This window comes from Anser anser, assembly GCF_964211835.1.
Source record: "Anser anser genome assembly, chromosome: 13".
In the NCBI taxonomy this organism is placed as follows: domain Eukaryota; kingdom Metazoa; phylum Chordata; class Aves; order Anseriformes; family Anatidae; genus Anser; species Anser anser.
In genome coordinates, this window is record NC_139734.1 from 13,655,961 (window position 1) to 13,676,386 (window position 20,426).

At 63.6% G+C, this 20,426-nt stretch overlaps 1 protein-coding gene across 11 annotated transcripts in view; it reads right to left on the reverse strand.

The window, feature by feature from the left end:
- The window catches only part of NLGN3 (neuroligin 3), a 35,982-nt gene continuing 15,556 nt past the window's right edge, over window positions 1–20,426 (reverse strand). For 3 of the 11 annotated variants that reach the window (XM_083797914.1, XM_083797919.1, XM_083797918.1), the window contains exons 2-8: window positions 17,417–18,131; window positions 16,309–16,368; window positions 11,136–11,195; window positions 8,627–8,776; window positions 6,963–7,148; window positions 3,003–3,792; window positions 1–2,554 (exon numbers count right to left, since the gene is read on the reverse strand). In XM_083797914.1, coding sequence (XP_083654040.1) covers window positions 1,717–2,554; window positions 3,003–3,792; window positions 6,963–7,148; window positions 8,627–8,776; window positions 11,136–11,195; window positions 16,309–16,368; window positions 17,417–18,131 — 2,799 coding nt within the window. In that variant the 3' untranslated portion in view covers window positions 1–1,716. Of the gene's footprint in view, window positions 2,555–3,002; window positions 3,793–6,962; window positions 7,149–8,626; window positions 8,777–11,135; window positions 11,196–16,308; window positions 16,369–17,041; window positions 17,091–17,416; window positions 18,813–18,853; window positions 19,609–20,426 lie in introns of those variants that run through there. The other 8 variants (XM_083797920.1, XM_083797921.1, XM_083797913.1 and 5 more) reach the window with 8 other exon arrangements.

The following is a 20,426-nucleotide window of genomic DNA, read 5'->3' on the forward strand; positions in this document are numbered from 1 at the left end:
TTAAAAATATCACTTCTGTTTTATTTGGAATTTGTTACTCTGCGCGGGTGACAGGGTATAAATACATTCTCCAACGAGCATCCTCACCCCTCAGCCGGGGCGGGCTGCGGGGCCGCGCGGGGCCAGGTGGCACCGGTGCGTCACGGCCGCCAGCACGGGCAGCGTCTGCCAGCCGGACCGGCTCGCGCAGGGCGAGGGATGGTGGCCCCGCAAGGACACAGGAGCTGCCCCCCAGCTGCCAGACCCGTCCCCCCTCCTGCTTCCCCACGCCGAAGGTGCCGGGGACCATGCTGGCGGCTGACACGCTCCCTGCCCTCACTGGGATGCCCCGGGTGGGCTCCCGGGCAGCTCCTTCTCCGTGCCCAGCTGCATTGAAGCCCCCACCAGCCCTGCGGGTGCCCCAGCCCCGGCATGGGTGCCCTGTCCCCACGCAGGCCGCATCACCCCCCGTGGCCCCGCTGCGAGCACATCCAGGTGCCGGGAGGCAGAAAGCACCCTCGGTGCAGCCGGCTCACCCTCCGAGCTGCCGGCCCGCTGCAATCCACAGCTGGGGCAGGAATTGCAGCACGGCCCCGTGGCAGGGTGGGGAGCAGATGGGGAGCAGGGCAGGGTGGCCGTGGGGAGCGCTGGGACGCAGCACCGGCTGCTGCCCTGGGTGGCTGCGCTTCAGCTGCGGGTGTCCCCGGCGGGTGACACCCAGGAGGGGCTGGGGGTGGCACCGGACAGTGCTGGCAGCGGGGTGGGATGGGTCAAGGGGGGAGCCGTGGGGTGCTCGCGGCCAGGCCCTGGAGTAGGCTATTTGGCTGAGATCCGTGGGCACGGGTGACAGAAGAGGGAGAATATCAAAAATACAAAAGAGCGCGGCCTCGCGGCGCGGGAGGCAGGGCCCTGCCTGGCGCCCGCCGGCCCCGTGCGCGGGCAGTGGGGCCGCGGGGCCGCGTTGGGGCCGGCACCGTGCACACACGCTGGGGTTCTTCTAACTGGCTTTTTATTTTATATCAAGAACACTTGGTTTAAAATCTTTACAAAGGACAAAACGCGGAGACTCCGTTAGTGTGTAAAGAACTAAAGATCTGCTTAAAAAACGTCTCTGCAAAGAGAAACGACTGACACAAAAGAGGTTCTCTGCAGCGCAAAGAGGGGCAGAGGTGCCAAGTCCCCAGCTCGGGGCCAGCTCCCCGGCTCCCAGCGCCCCGGCACCGGCCCCAGCGCCCGCACCCAGCGCGAGGCCGGGCCCCAGGCCCCTGCCCGCTGCCTCTGCCTATAGCACCATGGCCCGGGGCCGCCGCTCGGAGCCTTATCCACAGCGCTCCAGATGCCAAACCTCGCGGGGAGCCCCGGCACTGGCCGAGAGGGATGCCCGGCACCACTGCGCACCCATCCCGGGGTGCTCGGCGGGCGCTGGGGACGCCGTGTCCCCGCGGGGAGGCACAGCCCCGGCACAAGGAGCCCTGTGGCTGCTGTCGGCTGGACCAGAGGGGCCCTCCTGCCGGGAGCCGGGAGAGTCGAAGCACTTCTCAAGAGTTAGAAAGGAACAAAAGAAAGCGCCGAGGGGAGCGGGACGGCCAGCGGCGTTGGGTCCCACAGGTCCGGGCTCGGTGCCGCACCGTCCGTGTGCACTGCCCGTCCATCCGGGGCTCCCGCCGGTCCCTCTGCCAGTGTCTGCTGCGTGCGTGTGCGTGCGTGCGTGCGTGGGTGTGCGCCGGCCGCGGGCGGCTATACCCTGGTGGTGGAGTGTGAGTGCGGGAGCCCCGTGCTGTTGAAACCGGCAGCGAAGGTGTTGTAGGGGTGCAGGGTCTGCAGCCCCACCAGCGAGTTGGGGATCATGGTGATGGTGTTGGGGGTCATGAGCGGGATGTCGTCCGGGGACCGGCGCAGCGTCAGCGTGTAGTCGGGCAGGGCAGCGAGGCGCAGGGCGTCGTGGGGCGGCACGGCCTCGCACTCGTGGTGCGCCTGGCTCGCCTGCAGAGACGGCATCTCCTCGTCGGGCGCGTGGGCGATGTCGTTGGCGGCGCCGCGCTGGGGACTGGGCTGCCGGTGCGTGTCCTGCCGCCGCTTGTCCTTGCGGTAGTAGAGGGCGGCGAAGGCCAGCACGTTGAGGAAGAGGAGGGAGGCGCCCACAGCGATGGTGACGCTCAGCTCGGTGGAGTAGTCGCGGGGGCTCTCGAGCAGGGTGCCCGCCTCCTGCTCCGGGCTCCACTTCTCCTTCCCGTTCTCGCTGTTGTAGGCGGGTGAGATGGCGGGGCGCTTGGTGGTCCAGATCTTGCCGTTGGGCCGGCGGGTGATGTGGGAGTTCTGCGTGGTGTCGGGCGGTGGCACTTTGGTGGTGGTGGAGGTGTAGTGGAACATGTCGTGCAGGTTGTACAGGTGGGGGACCAGGTGCTTCCAGAAAGCCACCTTGGTGGCCCGGTAGTGGTCGCGCACCCGCGGCTTCAGCCCGATGTGCAGGTACAGCTGGTCGCGGGGGTTGTACTTGGACCAGGCCACTTCCTCAAACCGGTTGGCCTTGGTGTGGATGAACTTGGTGTCCTGGGGGACAGGCTTGTTGGGGTCCCTGCAAGACACAGGCAAAACAGAGCTAGCGCCAGGGAGAGGCAAGGAGGTGGGGAGGGAGAGCTGGCTGCCTCTGGATAAGCAGGAGGGCACAGATAGGCACCACCCCAAACCCTGAGTCAAGCCTGACCTGTGATAACCACAGCCAAAGTGGCTCCCACACCCCTGTGCTTGGCTGTGGCCAGAGCCTGTCCTGGGCTGGCCGTGGCTGCAGCCCGTGCCATGCCGCAAGCAGCCTTGCCCAGGGCGGGAGCACATGGTGCCAGGTCCTTGGGGCTGGCCACGCTCCCAGCTTCTCGCTGTGTGGCTGATGACCCCAGCTAGGGCACAGCGCATGGATCTCTGGACACAGGGGGCTCAGCGTCCCACACCAGGCATGCGATCCCACCACCCCGTCGCCCAAGTGCAGAACCCCAGTGAGGCACTACTCCCCACCCGGCCCTGCTCACCCCGTCTTGGCAAAGTTGGTCCAGTAGGTCATCACCACGGCACTGAGCATGACGTCGTTCTTGGAGAAGTTGCAGGGAAAGAGGTCTGTGGGGCCGATCATGGGGATCCCGAACACGTAAGGCACCTCATCCCCGTGGGCCGCGTCGGACCACGCGGGCTTCATCAGGCTCTGGCAGTGGTGGTAGAAGGCGTAGAAGTAGGTGGGGGAGCCGTAGCGGGCGTGCAGGTCGGCCGTCACCACCGACGGCTCTACCCACTGGTGGTCGGTGAAGAGGGCCACCAAGGTCTTGCGGCGTGTCTCGGGGTTGTCCCGGTCGGCCCAGTCCGTGTACATGAACTTGATGGTCTCCCGCAAGGTGTCCTTGCCCTCGGGGTAGCCGTACAGGTTGTCTACAAAGTTGGAGACCGAGTAGTCAAAGTCGCTGCCCGACACGCCGTCCTCGGGGTCCACCACGCCCTCCACGAACTTCAGCCCCTCGCCCTGGTTGACACCCAGCATGATATCGTAATTGAGGAACTCGCCCTGCTCCATCAGGATCTCTGGGTCGTCTGGGATCACGTCCCCGTCAATGACCGGCCCAAAGGCCACATGGTAGCGTGCCGGCTGGATGTCTTGCTCCACCAGCTCCTTGGCACTCTTCTGCCGCAGGCAGTCCACCATGTCCACCGTGTCCAGCACGTTGCAGCCCACCTTGTCGGCCAGCATGCTGGTGTACTTCACGGGCTGGTAGTTCACTGCCCAGCTGGAGAGCGCGGAGCCGCTCTGGATGATGGCTCTCTGGAAGAGACCTGCAAGAGAAGCGAGGAGCGGAGGAAGCTTGCAGCGGGGAGAGCCCGGAGCTGCCCCAGTACCCCACGGCCGCAATGCAGGACGGAGTGTGGAGGAGGCACCGGTGCCCTCATGCTCCTGCGAGGACCCCGATCTCCAGCGCGTGCACCGTACTTAACCCGTGCCGCGCTCCCTGCGGCGCTGGGCTGGCACGGAGCCTCAGCCCAGGGGTGCCGCACTCCCCCGGGATCCCATGGCAGGCGTTTCACGGGGAAGGCCTGGCAGCAGCGGGAGGGTTAACGCCTGCTCCGGGGACACTTAACCCTGCGTGTCCCACCCGCCGCTTTGTCAGGGCCCCCCTCGCCCCCCTCCCCGCCACTTCCTGCCCAGCTGGGGCTGCTCGGTGCCAATCCGGCCCCGCGGGAGCACGCTGCCAGACGCACAAAGAGGGCCTTTCTGCCACCGGGAACACAGAGGGAGTGGACTTTCGCCCTGGAAAGCGGGGCCACAAAGGCCCTGGCCCAGGCGGAGGAATGCGTGGCTGGGCTCCAGCCCCATGTCAATGGCGCTTGTGCTCGGAATACAAAGGGCTGCGAGGAAGCGGAGCCTCCGGGGCGGTGAAAGCGGCCGGGCTCGGGGTGCACCCTGGGGTCTCTGCTCTCCGGCCGGCCCTCTCCCGCGGCCCCGCGTGCTGCTGCGCCTTGCTGGACTCTGGCATTTGATTGCTGCCAGAGACCGTTTCGTGCACGGCGCAGGGACCAGCACAGCAGCATCACTGCACCAAGAGGCCACGGGGCTGAGCCCACTGACGCACGGAGTGCTGCGAGAGAGATGGCTGCACACCTGAGCCCGTGCCCCTTCCTGCAGCAGCAGTGTTCGGAGGATCCTGGCTACCAGCCACAGTGCCCGTACCTCTGTCTGCACACGCTGTCCTTGCTCTGCTAAGTACCTGATGTACAGTCCCATGCGCTGGGACAAAGAGAAGTCACAAGCTCTGTTTGTCACCTCCCGGTGCCCTAGAAAGCAGTGCCCAGCCCACAGGCACAGCGGGCAGAGCACTGCCCGTTCCCCTCCGAGGTGAGCATCCCCAGGAGCCCTGGCAGGGCCGGCCGGGAAGAGGAGCAGCCCCTGGCCCCTTGGCCAGGAACCCACCCGCCTGCGTGCGCCGGGGCTGGCAGGGGAGCCGCGGGTCTCCCCGGCAGCCAGACACAGCGTGCGCAGCACCAGCCTCCTGTGTCTGCCTCTCGCCGCGCCTGGCAGAGCAGGCACAAATTAGCAGCTTCATTAATAGCTCTTGATCACTATGAGTTTTATTTTGATCCGATAAAAACAAACCCGCCTGGTCTGCAGGCTGTGTCTCAGCGTGGCTCCCCTGCCGCGCTGCAGAGCCGGCTGCCGGCCCCGTCCCCGGGGAGATGGGTGCTTTGGAGCAGGCCTGGGTGAGGGCGTCCTGTGTCCGTTTGTTCTGATGCAGCACTGGCTGCAGCATCGAGAGCTCCCCTCCCTCCTCACTGCATTCACAGCCATGGCAGCGAGAGAGCTGGGTGCTCAGCACCTCTGTGATGCAGAATGGGAGCCCTCCGAGAGCATCCCCCACGCTGCAGGGAGCCCACACCATAGCCTAATGGGGCAACAAGGGACATGGCACCCAGACATGGGGTTTAGTGGCAGAAAGTCTGTTGTGACCCCAAAAGGTCTGAACTGGCCTCTCCAGCTGTGGATGGAAAGCCAGGGAGCAGCTGCAGCCACTCAGGTGGGGCAAGGGCTGGAGGCCCCAACCTCCCTCAGCCCCTCCTCATGCTGCCGGGTACAGCAGCGCACCCGGTTGTGCTTCCAAAGAGGTGTCACCACCGTGGGGACAGCACGGCCACGCACAGGCCCCTGTGCCACAGAGCATCCCCTCCCTGCGCGCAGGTGGAACCCCTCCTGCTGCTCCGGGGTCTGCCGAGATCTACCCTTCATGGCACAGCTCTGGATTTACCACGTCACACAAGGGAAGCATCTTCTGGGTTTACCAAAGAAGATGGTTTCTCCTAATAGCCATTTGTGCTTGAACAAGTCACCTGAAGAGGACAAGGCACCATCCCCAGCAGCATCCTGCTTGGGAGATGCCAGGGCAGCAGGAGGACAGAGGGCTGCAAAGAGCTGAGGCGCTGACTTCGGGCACTGGGCACTCACGCAGGAGCATGGACTGACTACGGGTGTCCCAGGAGCCCACGGCGGCAGGGAGAGCAGCTTACACAGAGCAAATGCGTCCTCCATATATGTTGCTTGGGCTAGACCACTCTTTACCTCCCCTTTACCTTTTACCCACACTTTGCTTTCCTTGTTTCCAAACTTTCTCTACACTTGGGCTATAGCAAGCCGTCCTTTGCCCTTCTTCACTCCGAGCTGGCAGGGCGCAGGTGATGGTGACAGCAGAGCAAGCAGGCTTAGGGGCAGACTGGCCCTGAATTCCCCAGATCCTGGACCAGGACCGGCCCGGCAGGACCAGGCAGCACGGTACATTTTGCCCTGCTCCGTGTTCAGCCTCCGCCACCTGATCGGCCGTGCTGTTTCGGAAGGTTTTTCTTCACTCACTGTTCCCAGGCTCCCCAGCAGGGCTGCAGCTCTTCACAGTACTGTCATTTGTCATACTTGCCTGGGTTTCTGTGGGGCGGATTCATGGCGGTGCCCACCGCCCCAGCGTGGCCTGTGCCCCTTCTCCCCTGCACCACGCACGGGGATGTGGCACTGCCTGAGCTTAGTGCTTGTGCCCCAAATAACCCCCTGTGACCACGTCCACCGGGCTCCCTGGCAGTCTGGTGCCCTGCGGACCGTGCTCAGCTCAGGTTTTCCTCCCGCTGTTTCCTTCAGGAAGTTTAGGCAGAACAACTCCGCTCTGATTGCTGAAGATCTTTTTTTTTTTTCAATTTTCAATGTAAATTTATTCACAGGTGGTTTATATGCATCCGCTCTTATGCCAACACAATCTTGTAGCATAAACAATTCCTTTCTTTATCTAGAGTAAACATTCTGCAGTATTTACAATACGATATCAATCACATCACCTCCACAAGCGCCGTGCCAGTCTCCACACTCCCAGACCTCTCCGGCACGACGGGGCCTCGCTCCCTCCCCGGGCTCACGCCCACTTTCGCCCCTACTCCCGCGTGAATTGCTCGGCAGCTCGGGCACGGCCAGCACCTACCTTCCGAGTGGTGGGAGAGGGTGAGCAGGCTGACGCAGGAGGCGCCGATGCCGGAGCCGAAGACGGTGATCCGCAGGGGATCCCCGCCAAAGAAGGCGATGTTCTCACTGACCCAGCGCAGCGCCTGTATCTGGTCCAGCAGCCCGTAGTTGCCCTTAGCAGCCTGGTCCCCCGTGCTCAGGAACCCTGCGGGTGAAACGGAGCCCGGTTAGGGACGGGGGAAGCAGCCTGCCCTCCCACCCCTCCCCGAGCCTGGGGGCACTCTCGGGGACCCCGTCCCAGCGGGACCAGCAGAGTCCTGCGGGTGCTGCGGTGACACTGCGGTGCTGCACACGTGGGGACGAGGAGACTGGGAGTGCTGCCTGCAGGCACCGACGGGGCGACGGGCACGGGACACTGCCCTGCCCCGACCACCGCCCGTGCCAACAGCCTCACGCACGCTCGGAGGGAGGCTGGGGAAGCACCAGGGAGCGCAGGCAGGCTGAGCGCACACAGCCAATGCTTCCCGTGGAATAGCATGGTCCGGAGGAGGCTCTATAAATGTAAGGAGGTGGGCTGGGCAGAGAGGAACCGACTGCAGCTTAAAACACAAAGGCTCTCAGTGAGAAAGATGCTAAGAAACGCTTTCAATAACAAAGGTAACACCCAAGATAAGCTATCGATGTTTTACCTGCCTTGACTCAAAGCAGGAAGCTCAAGCCATGGCATGGAGGCTGAATTGAGGCAGGTAACACGGTGGCAGGGAGTGGCACGGTGCTGCGCCGGCACCGCAGTGCTGCTGGCACTCTGCAGCTCTTCCGTGGAGATGCCGATGGCACCATATAAGTTTTATTTCAGACTGTATTTTATACCTCTTAAATTAGCGCTATCAATCTTAAAGGCAAGACTTTTAATATTGAAAGGTCTCGGATAGGCTTCTTTTTACAGAAAAGCCTATTTCCTACCAGGTAAATCCAGGCAAGACTGCTGACCTCTGGCTGCCTTTCCAACAGGATGTGGGGCATGGGGGTGTCAGAGGGACGTGGTGCCCAGGTGTGCGACAGGGAGCCCCCGTCCTGGCTGGGGTACGAGCAGCAGAGCCTGTGGGGTGGCTTGGATGGGTTCTTCCCCAGCAAACCCCTCGGAGGGCTGAGCACATCTCCGCGCTTCTTGTGGGAGACCACGGTGCGAGCAAAACCACCCTTATGCCTCTCCTGTTCCCTTCCCCAGGGGATGCATCTGGGACCGTGCATTTCCCATGCAGGGCAAAGGGAGCTCCTGGGGCCTGCCCTGGCCCCGTCCCAGGGCTGCTGGGGCACGGCACTGCCTGGGCAGCTCGGACAGCATCCACGGAGCAAAGAGGCAGCTCCTGCCGGCGGGGGAGAGCTGATCTGTCCCCCGGGGCAGCCAGGCAGCACCCGCTGGCAGCTCAGCGCTCTGAGCCCTCTCAGGAGGTGATGCTGGGTAAACACATTTATTATTTATTTAACCACAGACCAATATTTGCTTTCAGCTGAGCCAGGTTGTGTAAATGAGCCTGGGTGGCCGGTGCCAGGAGCCTGACCACGCCGTTGTGGCTGCTGTGGGTGCTGCCACGTGGCACTGTGCTCGGCCGGAGCACAGACCCCGTCCCTCCCCGTCCCCCTGCCCCCCATCCCGCCGCCCGGCGCTGGCACAGCCCATACCGAGTACTCCAACGCGGTAGTTGAGGGTGATGACAATCACGTTCCCGTAGCTGGCCAGGACGCTGCCGTCTATCATGTTCCCCGTGCCCTCCATGTACGAGCCGCCATGGATGTACACCATCACCGGCTTGGCCCCGCTGTCCCGGATGTCTGGAAGGAGAGGAGGTTAACCACAGGACCCCGCCAGCAGCCGCAGCACCCTGCCGAGAGGCAGACCTTGGAGGAGGAAGGCAATGCCAGCTGCCAGGACTGGGGAGGGGGCTGCAGCAGCCAAACCCAGAACCCAAAGGCTCGGCGCAGAGCTGTGAACCACCCACCACCACCCCAACCCCGCCAGCCCCTCTCCAGGCGGTGGCAGCCCCTGTCCCCGTCCCAGCACTGCTGTCTCCTTGCCGGGAGCTGCCCGGGGTCTCAGCACATGCAGGAGAGGCACGGGCTGGACCCAGCTGCTCTTCCCCAGAGCCGGGCTCTGGCCGTGGGCAGGAGCCGGCACCTCCGTGGTGGCAGCGGCTGCGGGACACCGGCAGCCCGGGGCGCCCGCGGAGTCTGTCCCCGTGTCCCTTCTTCAGCTGGCCCCAAGCCCTCGGCTCCGGGAATGCTGGCAGCTGGCATTGCAGAGGGGCAGGGACGGGGTGTGCAGGACCTGGAGGGCGGGGGGGCACTGGTGGGCGCTCCCACCTCTGTCTCTCCCGCCCCCCCCCTTTCCAATTCCCTGGGAAGGCAGAAACCTGCCGGCTGCCGGGATGCGAGCCCATGGCACCCCAGTGCCCGGACACAGACATGGCGATGAGCAGACAGTGCGTGCGCGTGTGCGTGTCGGGAGGTGAGCGCAGAGGCCGGGCGAGGACAGGTCATGAGGCATGGAGTGAGGATGGGGAATGGGACCCGAGGGACGGGGAGGGAGGGCTGGGGGAGCCTAGGGCGGGGAGCAGCCACGCGCTCCCTCTCTTGCCTGCTCTTATCCTGGGGAAAGTCCCTACCGGTGCTCAGCACCTGGCACATCTCCACCGTGTTGCACAGAGGCAGTTGCACCCATCCTGGCGGTGCCAGCTCCCACATGGTGCCCAGCCCTCTCCCATGCTGCTGAGCCGGTGCCGATGGACTTTGCTCTCCCCTGTGCTCACCCGCACTCAGTGCCTTGCACTGGTGGGCATGGCCGGCACCAGGCACGGCCCTCGCCCCCCCTCGGCTGCCCCGACCCCTGCCCCATCTCTGCCTCCCTCACCCCCCGCACCCCATCGCCACCGGCTGCCCTGCCCGGGGCCATCCCGGTGCCAGCCTTGCTCTGGCAGGAAAACTCTTGCTGGGGCCGCCTGCGTGAAATCCCAACAGCTCAAACGCCGAGCCTGCGGCTCTGAACTCTCCTCCCTGCCACGCGCTGTCACCGAAATGCGAAGGGACATCCCTGTATCTGACCGGCAGCAATGGCATAAGAGGGAAAAAAAAAATGGTTCTTAATCTTCGCAGCACATCTTAGTGTGCAGGGATTTACTGCAGTCAAATCACTTAGGATGGACGCCAGTTTACATCCTGGTACAAGAGATCCTGGGGCACAGGTTACTGGGAGACAACAACAGGTTTTGATACTGCCAATGAACAGGCTTTTCATCTGCTGCCCAGAACCCAAATGCCATCTGTCAGGACAGGCTTGAGCTGCCCCAGGACTCCTGCAGACCACGAGGTCTCAGTGCCCTCGCCGCGTTCCAGCTGCATCCTGGCAGACCTTTCCTCCCGCCTCCTCCTCACATCCCTGCAACAAAACAGGCCGAGTCCAGATCCTGCAGACGAGCAGCCCTGTTTTACCCAAAATTACCCATTCTGCAGCTTTCTTAAGCCTGGTGTAGATCCTGAATCGCACCCATTTGAAGTCGCCCTTGCTCTACCTCATCTGGCACAGACGCCGTGGCCACAAGCAAAACCTCGCTCGCATTGGGAAAAGAGTGGGCGCAGCACCCCCAGCACCGGGGCCGGGTACAAATCCTGCTCCGGGTGCAGGGGACAGAGAGCTGGTGGCACTGCTGGCCCGTGGCATGGCACCTGGAGCTGTGTGGGGCCGCCCCTCGCCAGCACCCGCGTTCCTTTCCCGCAGCATGGAGCGAGTCGGGAGTGGGCGAGGGCATGAGGGCACGAGGGGAGGGCGCAGGCTCCCGCTGCGCATCGCTGAGTCCGGAGGGATGAGGCTGGAGGTGGAATATGACCGGGCTCGGGGTGAAATGGGCCCAGGTGCCCGAGGGCTCCTTTGCTCCCAAGCTGCCATGCTTCCTCCCGGCCCTCGCTCGAGCGGAGCGGGGGCAGCCAGCAAACTTCTCCTGAAGCACAACCCCACAAGCTTCCCCCGGAGGAGAGGAAGGGCCTGAGCCCTGCACAGCCGGCCCCCCGGCCCCCCGCCCCGCGCAGCTGCCCAGCGCCGAGACAGACACACACGGGGCTCCCTGGGGATGGCAGCGGATGGCGGGCAAACGGAGTTGCTTTGCGTGTCATGCAGTGGCAGCCTCGAGCACAGAAATACCTTCGTCTTCATCCCCGTCATTATCCGCTAAGTCCTCTCCCTGTTTCTTAGCGCTGGCTCCTAGGGACCAAACACGAGGAGACAGAACAGAAAGGAAAAAACAAAACAAAACAAAACAACAACAAAAAAAAGAAAAAGAAAGAAAAAAAAAACAACAAAAGAGAATTCAAAAATAGCATGATAGCAGAGACGGTGGGGCCAGGCCTGCGCCCCACAGCACTGCTGGCTACTCACACTGCACCTCTCCCAGAGCCACGGCAGGGCAGGGGGCAAGGCTGCCCCGGCGCCGCGATGCCGCTCCCCAGGGCCCTTCCCAGATCCTCCCCGGGGCGCTGGGGGGGCGGCGAGCATCCCAGAGCGGTGTCCCTGCCTGCCCCTGCGGCCCCGTCACGCGGCACAGCGATGGGGCGCGCAGAGGGGTCCCCGCTGCCGGCTCTGCTGCCGCTGGGGACGGCCGTCCTCTGCCGCCAGCACGGCCGAAACGCCACAGTGCCCTGCAGCCCTGCTCGGCGCACCACAAACCACCGGATTGTAACAGGAGCACCCCCACGCCCCCAAAAAACGTCAGTTTCTGTAAGGTCCCACACAGCTCGGAGGTCCCGCCGGGCACCAGCATGGTCCCAGGGCCCCGCTCCTGTCACCCCGGCTCCGTCCCAGCAAGGGGCTGCTCCATCAGCGAGGTGCAGCCTCGTGTCCGGATGAGACGAGGTGAAAGTGGCTGCAAGAGTGGCTGGGAAGCCGAAGTCGGGGAGTCAGTCCCACTGCCACCCCTGGACGTGACACGGGTGGCACCTGTCCCACTTGCAGATGACAGAGATGGGGGGGGGACAGGATCTGAGCGTGGAAGGAACCAGTGATACGGGCGGCTCCGTGGGGCCAGGTGGAAGCAGCCATCATCAGCAGGGCGAACCCGCGGTGCCGGCCGAAGCCCTGGCTGGGGACGGCAGCCCCGTCCCGCTCAGAAGACAAGAGCGGGGTGTGAGGGGGAGCGGCGAGGCGCAGCCGCCGCTGGTGAGCTGCACAGCACCCCGTGCCGTGACCCTCTGCAGGCAGCCCACCGAGCAAGGACCAGGAGGCTGGAAAATCCATCAGGCAAGTGAAGCTTGAGGGAGACAAGGTCATCCAAACGCTGACAGCGGGAAGCTGAAGGGAGCTGTGCTCGCTGCTTCCCCAGGCAGGACAGGCCACGGAGCTGTGGTGACACGGGAAAGCGAGTCCTGCTCCACGGGGCAGAGGCTGCGGAGCCACAGGAGGCAGGGTTAAGCCCGACAAAAAGAAAACCTTTCTGGCAGATCGGGCAGAAAATCAGTGGAAGTGATGGCCTGGGGAGGGGGTTAAGAAGAGGTGTGACAAACGCTGGGCACAAATGCAGAGCAGCTCCTGTCCTGGGGCAGGGACATCTCCAGAGCCAGCTGGATGTTCCCTGAGCTCACCTCCCAGCCCCCTGCTCTGGGTCCTGCCTCCTCGCAGCCGTCCTGCTACACCGATCCCCCCAGCCTCACCCCAGGAGCCCCTGCCCTCTGCCCTGGCACCCCAGCGTCCCCCCCCCTGCTGTGTCCCCTTCCCCACCCGGCACGCAGCCCCAGCCTGCCTGCAGGCAGGCGCTGAGGGCTTGACCGGCTGCGCCTTCGACAGGGAGAGCTGCGAGCCCAGAAGGCACTCAAATGACAAAGTACCCGTGCAGTGTTTGCTACGCGGAGCTCCTCTCCAGCTTCCCTGGCAGTGCACAGGGAGAGGGATTTTCTCTGATGACTGCTGCAGGCGGCAATCCTTCACCCAGCCCGTGCTTCGGAGCTGGGAGAGGTGGCACCGCGTGGGGAGGGAGCTGGCTGGGGCAGCCGCAGCTGTAGCGAGTCCAGCAATGCTGCTCACCCCCACAACCGATGCCCCGCGTTCCCGTAAGAGAAACAGCACAGTAGGTGCTCTCACACCTTCCTCGCTGTTTGCTCGGTTGCCTCCCAGCACCTGCTATTGCGGTGCTCAAGGCCACCGCAGCAGGAGCTGCTCCAGCACGGGCTGCAGCCCAGAGCCCAGCGCTGCCCTCCTGGCCCCCGAGCTCCCTGGGCTTGTCTGAGCTTCTTGGTTCACAGCTGGGAAAACCAAAGGACTTGTGGCTCCTGCTCTCCTCACCCATCAAAAATTCATGCTGCTCACCCAGCGCGAGTGCCTGTTACGCTGTTTAACTGCGAGCTGACTGCGGAGTGACATTGTTCGGGGTGATAGGAAGGATGCATATGCTCTTATCTGAAGTCCCTAGGAAGATTTAAGCTCAAGTTCAGTAAAAAATAAAATCAGTTTTCCTTAAACAGGAGCATCCGCACCGGATTTGTGCTATCTTAAGCAAACTGTTCCAATAGCACTGACGCCAGTGCAAACAGCGATAAAGAGGGCAGGGATCCCAGCTCCTTGCAGCCGTCGCGCTCGGCGTGGTGCAGATAAGAGAGGAGCAGGAGCAGGACCCAGTCCTTCTGCGGCTCCAGCAGCCGGGCAGGAGCCTTTCCTCCGTGCTGCCCGGCGCCTCCCCACCCCTGGGCAATGCTGAGGAGCCATCTCCATCCTCCCGGGGCCCCACAAAAGCACCAGACTCCTCGTGCCCTGGTGACTGCCAGCACTAACGCCGCCCCTCACCTTTGTACATCATGCCCCGACACAGAAGCAGAGCACAGGGGTGGCCACGTGCCCCCAGCCATGCCACAGAGGTTAGGCTGGTCGCTAGTAAAAACCAGGGTGGGTTCTGACACGAGCATCCATGGGCCCTATGCTGTGCGCACGTACACGCTCCTCCGGTGGGCAGAGCTTTATTTTCACAGCAAAACATGAGCAGCAGCTGAGCCTAGATTGTCCAACAGATCCTCCTGCACAGTGCACGGCTAATTAGTCCCAAAGCACTGCTGCCCTGCCCTGTCCCAAGGGAGGGGACCGATGTGCACCCAGGCAGGAAATAGGAGAGGGAGACAGGGACGTTTTTCTGTCTCGTGGAGACGGGGATGAATTCTGATAAAATCTTAGCCCTTTGGCTGCTATGAGATGAAAACAACAGTAAGGTGAGAGCTGAGGCATTTCAAACCACCAAAATACTAGACAGGCTCTCGCTCTGCGAGAGGAGAGCTTATTGACCAGTCATACACAAAATGGTCTTAGAAATAATAATCAGGAGGATTGCTGGACGAGATGATGTTCAAATGACACAGAGTCCGAACAAACAAGCACTGCAGGTGTGTTATCCTCGCCCTAAGCACTACTAACCCAGGACATTCAGAGCTAAGTGCCTCTTCACAAGTTATTCAATTAATTCGAGTCAACAGACACCGGCTCAGCGGCCGGAGCTGAAGGGCAGCGGCAGCAGCCGGGTGCTTTAATCCTCTGCACATCACGCCTGGATGCCCAGATCGCTGGCTCTGCCCGTCTGCGAGTCGGTTCTGCCAGCACGGGGCAGGAGGCACGGGGCAGGAGGCACATCCCCGCCGCCTCCCTGGGAGCTGCCACCGTGCGGGGACCGCGTGGCACGGGCCACCAAAAGCATCCTCAGAGGGACTGCAAAGGAACTGCTGGCGGGCAGAGCTGGTGGGGGGCACAACAAGGAGGCGAAGGCGCCCGAGGTGCTTCACTGCGCCTTGCGCCACCCCTCCTCCTGCCCTACCCCAAGCCCCTCTGCTCTGCCCGGGCTGCGGGGGGCTCCCGCGGGGACCCCAGCCCCAGGGGGCCGGGAGAGGAAGCGCTTTGAAGTGGCTCGGTGTCGCTGGCACAGCCTGCGCCGGAGGCGGCGTGCGGAGACTCCCTAATGCGCCAGCCCTTTCAGGGGCAGCCTTGGCACTCGGAGAGATGGCGTGTGAATAGCCAGGACAGCGACAGGAAAAGCAAAGCAAAGAAACCAAACGACAGAACTCAAGGGGGGGGGGAAAGAAAAAACAACAACAAAAAAAAATAGTCGCTGGAAGGAAAGAGCTCCCCAAACCTCTGAGCCCAGCTGCGCCAGCCCCGTGAAACGCGGGGGCACGAAGAGAAAAGCGGCGGGAGCCGGGGCCCGCTGCGCGCGGTGCCCGGCACGGCGGGGCGGCGGCGGCGGCAGGCGGGGAGGGCAGCTCCAGCCCGGCAGGACACCCCCTCCTGAGCCTTTCAGAAGAGCTGGTCGGCCTGGCCGCGGGCACCTCGGGGCAGCGGGGAGGACGGGGCGATGCAGGGAGCAGCCTGGGCTCTGCCTGCCTGTGCGGGGCTGGGCGGTGGGACGGAGGGAGCATCCTCCAGGGACCGAGGGAGACAGGAGGGGGTCCGGTTTGTGCATCTCCGCTCCCCGGCCCGTGGCACTGGGGTTGGGTCGGGATTATTCCGGGTGCCCAAGCTGCAGTGCAGCAGGAGAAGCCCCGCACAGCCCTGGAGACAGCGACGAGACAAAGCGGAGCTGTGTCTGCGCTGGAGATGCTCTGCTGCCTCCGGGGAGGCTGCAGCTTAGGGAGGGTGTGATTTGAGGAGGTGGAGAGCACATCCTGAGCTCGCACAGCCGTGTCTGTGAGCGTGTCTGTATGCATGGGGATGTACGGATATAGGGATGCATATAGCCCCGCCAGCACAGCCGAGGGCAGACCAGAGGCTGGGGCAGAACATGGCAGCGTTTACACAGCCAGGCGAGGACTGATGCTTTAACCACAGAGCTCTGGCTGCTAATGACCAGGGATGCAACAGGGGGAAGAGCTCAGGCCCCATCTACAACCAGGCGCTCCCCTGAGCGGGTCGGTACCCGGGGCGGGGGGGAGCCCCTTGCCTGCTCTGGGCAGAGGGCTGAGAGGTGCAGCCCCTCCAGCCCTAAGGGCACAGGCGCATTTAGGCGTTCCCCGTGACCAAAGGGACCGGGAAGCACAGGCTCAGCCTGCCAGCAGCTGTTCTGAAAGGCCTGGGACAACAGGAGCATCCCGCTCTGCCCTGAGCCCGTGCTCAGCACCAGCCCCCAGCTGCGGGGCGGGGAGCCGGGGCGGCCGCGGCACCCGCGGGTCCCTGCGGGCGGGGAGCGGGCGGCAGCGGGGCAGGGCTGCTCGGGGCCCGCGGGCGGTCGCGGCACAGAGAGGCGCTGGAGGAGCACGCCGCGGGGCCAGAGAGAACCGACAGGCACCCTCTCACTCTCTCATTCTCTCTCTCTCTTTCCTCTCTGTGCCTCTCTGCCGGTCGGCTTGCTACATACCTCCTTTCCTACATATTTTCTTGTTGGGCTTTCGGGTGCATTCCTTGGAAATCCGTTTTACTGTAAAATGAATAAAAGACTACAAAATAACAGGAGGCTCCACCGGCTGGAGTGGGCATGCAATCACAACCACGCTGCCGCCCACCCGCCGCCCCGGGACCGCGGGAGGTGGGGAGGGAGCGGCGCCGTGGGAGGAAAACTCTGGGCCAGCCGTGCTGGGCGGGTGGGAAGGCGCAGCCGAGAGCCCACCAGGACGGAGGGGCAGAGCTGGCGAGGCTGCCCTGCGCAGGGCAAACCCGCCCCGTGTCCCATCCAGCCCCCTGCAGCCCCCGGGGCTCCCGCGGTGGTGAGGCTGTGGCGGGCACACGGGCAAGGCGCTGCCTCCTCCACCCTCTACTTACGGTTCAGGTGGGATGCCCTGCGAAGGAAAAGGTTAGCCAGGAGGCAGCCGGTGCTGCTCGGCCTCACCACCGCGGGACCGTGCCCCCCACGTTTGGCTGCGGCTGCAGAGCGATGCCCCCAACCTCCCGCCTGCATCGGGACCCCCCCCAAAAGGGCTTCTGCGGCCCCAAAAAGGGCTCTGTGGCCCCTTCCTGGCCCGAGCAGCCCGGCCCCGGGAGAGGCAGAGTGTTCCTCCCAGCAGCGGCCGCAGCCCGTGCCCACGGCTAGCGCATGGACCTGGGGGTGGGGAGGGGGGGAGGAAGGACAAACCCAAACCAACTCAAGACAGAACCTGGCACTCGGCGCCTGGGGAGCACAAACCAGCTCGTCGCTCTGTGGATCTGCGGTCAGAGAGTCTGATTCAGATTTAGCAACACAAGAGAGGAACCCGTGACGATGCCATGGAGGTGGAAGGTGGGGGGGGGGGGACGGGACCAAGAGGCGTGGAGGGGCGGGAGCACGCGAGACAGAGATGGCAGCTGAGGGCGAGCTGAGTGGCCAGAGGAAGCTTTCCACGAACAGACAGCATGCTGCAGGGTCCACAACCACATGCTTCAAACACAACACCCAGGTGAGACCAACCGCTGCTGGGCAGGGGCAGGGGCAGGGCGGCCCCCCCTGCCCTCCCAGAGCGCTCGCTCCTGCGGGCGCCCCGGCGGGGACTCACCATCCTCCGTGGGGATGTAGATGTTGAGGTACAGACAGTCCTCGTTGGGGTCCTGGATGTAGGTGGCCACGATATCCAGGTTGGAGGTAAACCAGATGGGCAGCATGATCTCGGGAACGGCGTTGTGGATGTTCTGGGGGCAGACTGGCGAGAAGTGGGTAGCGTTCCTGATGCCCGACCAGGAGGGCGGTGGCTCGGGGGGCATGAACCTCTTCTCCCCGACTGGGGGGGCGGCGTAAGGCACCCCCAGGTACTGGTCCACGGGTCCCAAAATCTCGCTGGGCAGCGGCACGCGCACCCCCCGTAGCTTCCCATAGTGCGTGTTGACGGTGGGAGAGTAGACCTGGCCCTCCATGCGCACGACGGCCGAGGCGAAGCTCAGGACCCACAGGGCGAGACGCAGGTCCCAGCCGGCCACCAGCTCAGGCACTTGGAGAACAGGGGGCAAGAGAGGGCTTCTCCAGAGTATCAGCCACATCGTCCGGGAGGAGCAGCACCAACATCCAGGCCTGAAGCTCCTGGGGCAAGGGCTCAGCGCATCCCCATCACGGCAAGCCTCCGGTTTTCCCAGCAGGAACGGCCAGATCCGTGGGGCGGGAGAGCCCGGCGACTCAAGGACAGCGACCCGGAGCGACGTGCCGCCGCGCCTCAGAGCCTGCGAGCTGCCTGCTGCGGTCCCCCTTCGAACGGCCCGGCCCGGGTGGGATTGCTGATGCTGCGGAGAGATGGAGGGAATTAACAGCAGACTCACCCTGCGAAGAGCCACAGGGCTGCAGCGCCGTGGGTGCCCGCTCCTACCTGGGAGCGAAGCGCTCCCCTGCTCGCGAGCCCCTGCCGTGCTCGAGAAGGGGCCGGCGTTCACCCCCCGGGGGCAAGAGCCCGGGCTGGGATGCTGGGGAACACCCGAGGTGCTCCAGGAGACGGAGCCCCAAGCACGTGCGGACACACAGACAGCGCCCGTCCGCACACGCTGAGCCCATCCATGGCACAGAGGGACCCCGGGCACTGGGTGCTGGGTGGGCAGGGGTCCATGGCCATGTCCCCCCCATGCCAGCACTGCAGTGCCTGCAGCCCCATCCCCGTGCTGCCCCGCAGAGGTGGTGGGGGCACCGACAGCGGGCAGGTGGCCGGGGACGGGGACCTGAGGCCGCGTGTCAGCGTGCAGGGCCGCGGCGGGGAGCCCTCGCTGGAGGCTGCCTGGATTTTCGGCGCTCTGCCCTTCCCCTCCCCACTCCGCCTGCCGCATTCAGGGCTTATGTAAGGGCCCCCCCGCCTCCCCCCGGCTCCCAGGGACGGGCACATCGCGGCCACGCTCGCTCGTGGGCTCCTGGCGTGGGTGAGAGGCCGGATCCTGGCCTCGGCAGGCCGGTCCCTGCTGAAGACGCTGCTCGGGGAGGGGGTCGGAGGCTGCCGCCCGTCTCAGCCACACGTGCTTACCCTGGCAGGGACGGCGGCAGGGCACCTCCATTTTGTCCCAGAGCATCCTTAGGTGCCCACCTGGTAAATCTCTCCGAAGCTCGGAGGGCAGCAGAGCTGCACTGGAATTACTGGAGCACAAAATAAGGGCTGTGTGCAGATGGAAGGAAGAGGCTCTGTTCAAGGCTCAGCTGGGCAGGGACTCCACTAATGGAGAACACCTCATCCAACGAGGAAAATCCGCAGAGAAAAAAAAAAAAAATACACGGAGGGCGTCTCAAATCTGCACTGCACATGTGCAGGCAATTCACTGCCGGTCATTAAGGAAATGGGCCTGTGCTGTGCCTGCCCTCCTGGTATGCCCAGGGAACACAGCAGGCTCAGAAATCAGTGTCTGACAGGCGTCATAAGAAACACTCAGCCCAGAAAATCATGTTGCTGCATCCGGCCCACCCGAGCTGCGAGGCTGTGCGGGGCTGGGAACGCAGACGTGCTTCCAGAGCCCACAGACAGCAGCGGTGTGAGACAGGGACGGTGCCAGGAGCGATGGGCGAGGAGGAGCGGCAACATCCAGGGCCTGGGCACGGCCCGGGGACACCCGGCTGGGGACAGCCCTGAGGGGTGAGGTGTCACGGCTGGGGGGATCCTGCTCTGTGCCCGGAGCACCCCTCTGCCCCCGCCTGCTGCCTGACCAGGGGAAGGGGGGAGGCGGCGCCAGACAAGCACGCACTGCAGGACACTGACAGTGGTGTGTTACCCCCCAAAACAGGTGCTGAAGCCTACAAAATGCAATGCGAGAGCAAAAGAAGCATACCAAGGGCCAGAAAGGCAGCCGAGGCACCCCAACACCCCAAGCTCTGTGGTCGCACCGCTGCTGCCGCTGCCCCGCTCTGCCCCCAGCTCCAGAGGAAAACCATCGCTCATCCGCTGTGCACGGCGCTGCTGGAAGGCAAATCATCCAGCCCACATCATCTGCTCCTCTTCCTTTGGATGCCATGGGTTAGGATGAAGCCAAATTATTAATGACTGTCGTATCTCGTTGGCACGCCTGGACGCTACAGGCAGCTTCGATAGCGCCCGTAACTCCCAGCAGAGCCATCTCACTGCCAGCCCTCGTTCCTGCTCTGCAGGAGCACGCACGCCGCGGCCCTGTGGCTTACCAGAGGATTCCCTGGCTCCAAGCTCTCCCAGAGCCGTGGCCGTGCATTGCCTTGAGCACGGCAGCTCCAGCACTGCCTCAGCCAAGGGATTTCACAGTGTGAGGCACACCGGGCACCACAAAAGTAGGGCTGAATTCACCACCCACTTCCCATCTTTGGAGTGGCCGCACACCTGGCATAGCCACCGTGTCATTGCGTACTGCACAGTGAAGGAGAGATTATTTTATTTTATTTTTTAAAGTAAAACAGAACCCAGAACAGCTTCTTGCTATATCTCCTCGGGATTATGCTATCATGATATCCTTTTGGGTTGCTTAATCCTCATCCATGGCTCTTCCAACAGCTCTTTAAAAAACAGGGGAATCTGAAGACAAAAAACTGTCTGTTACGATAGAATTAAAGTTCCAAGTACACATCCATAATGCAAATAAAAT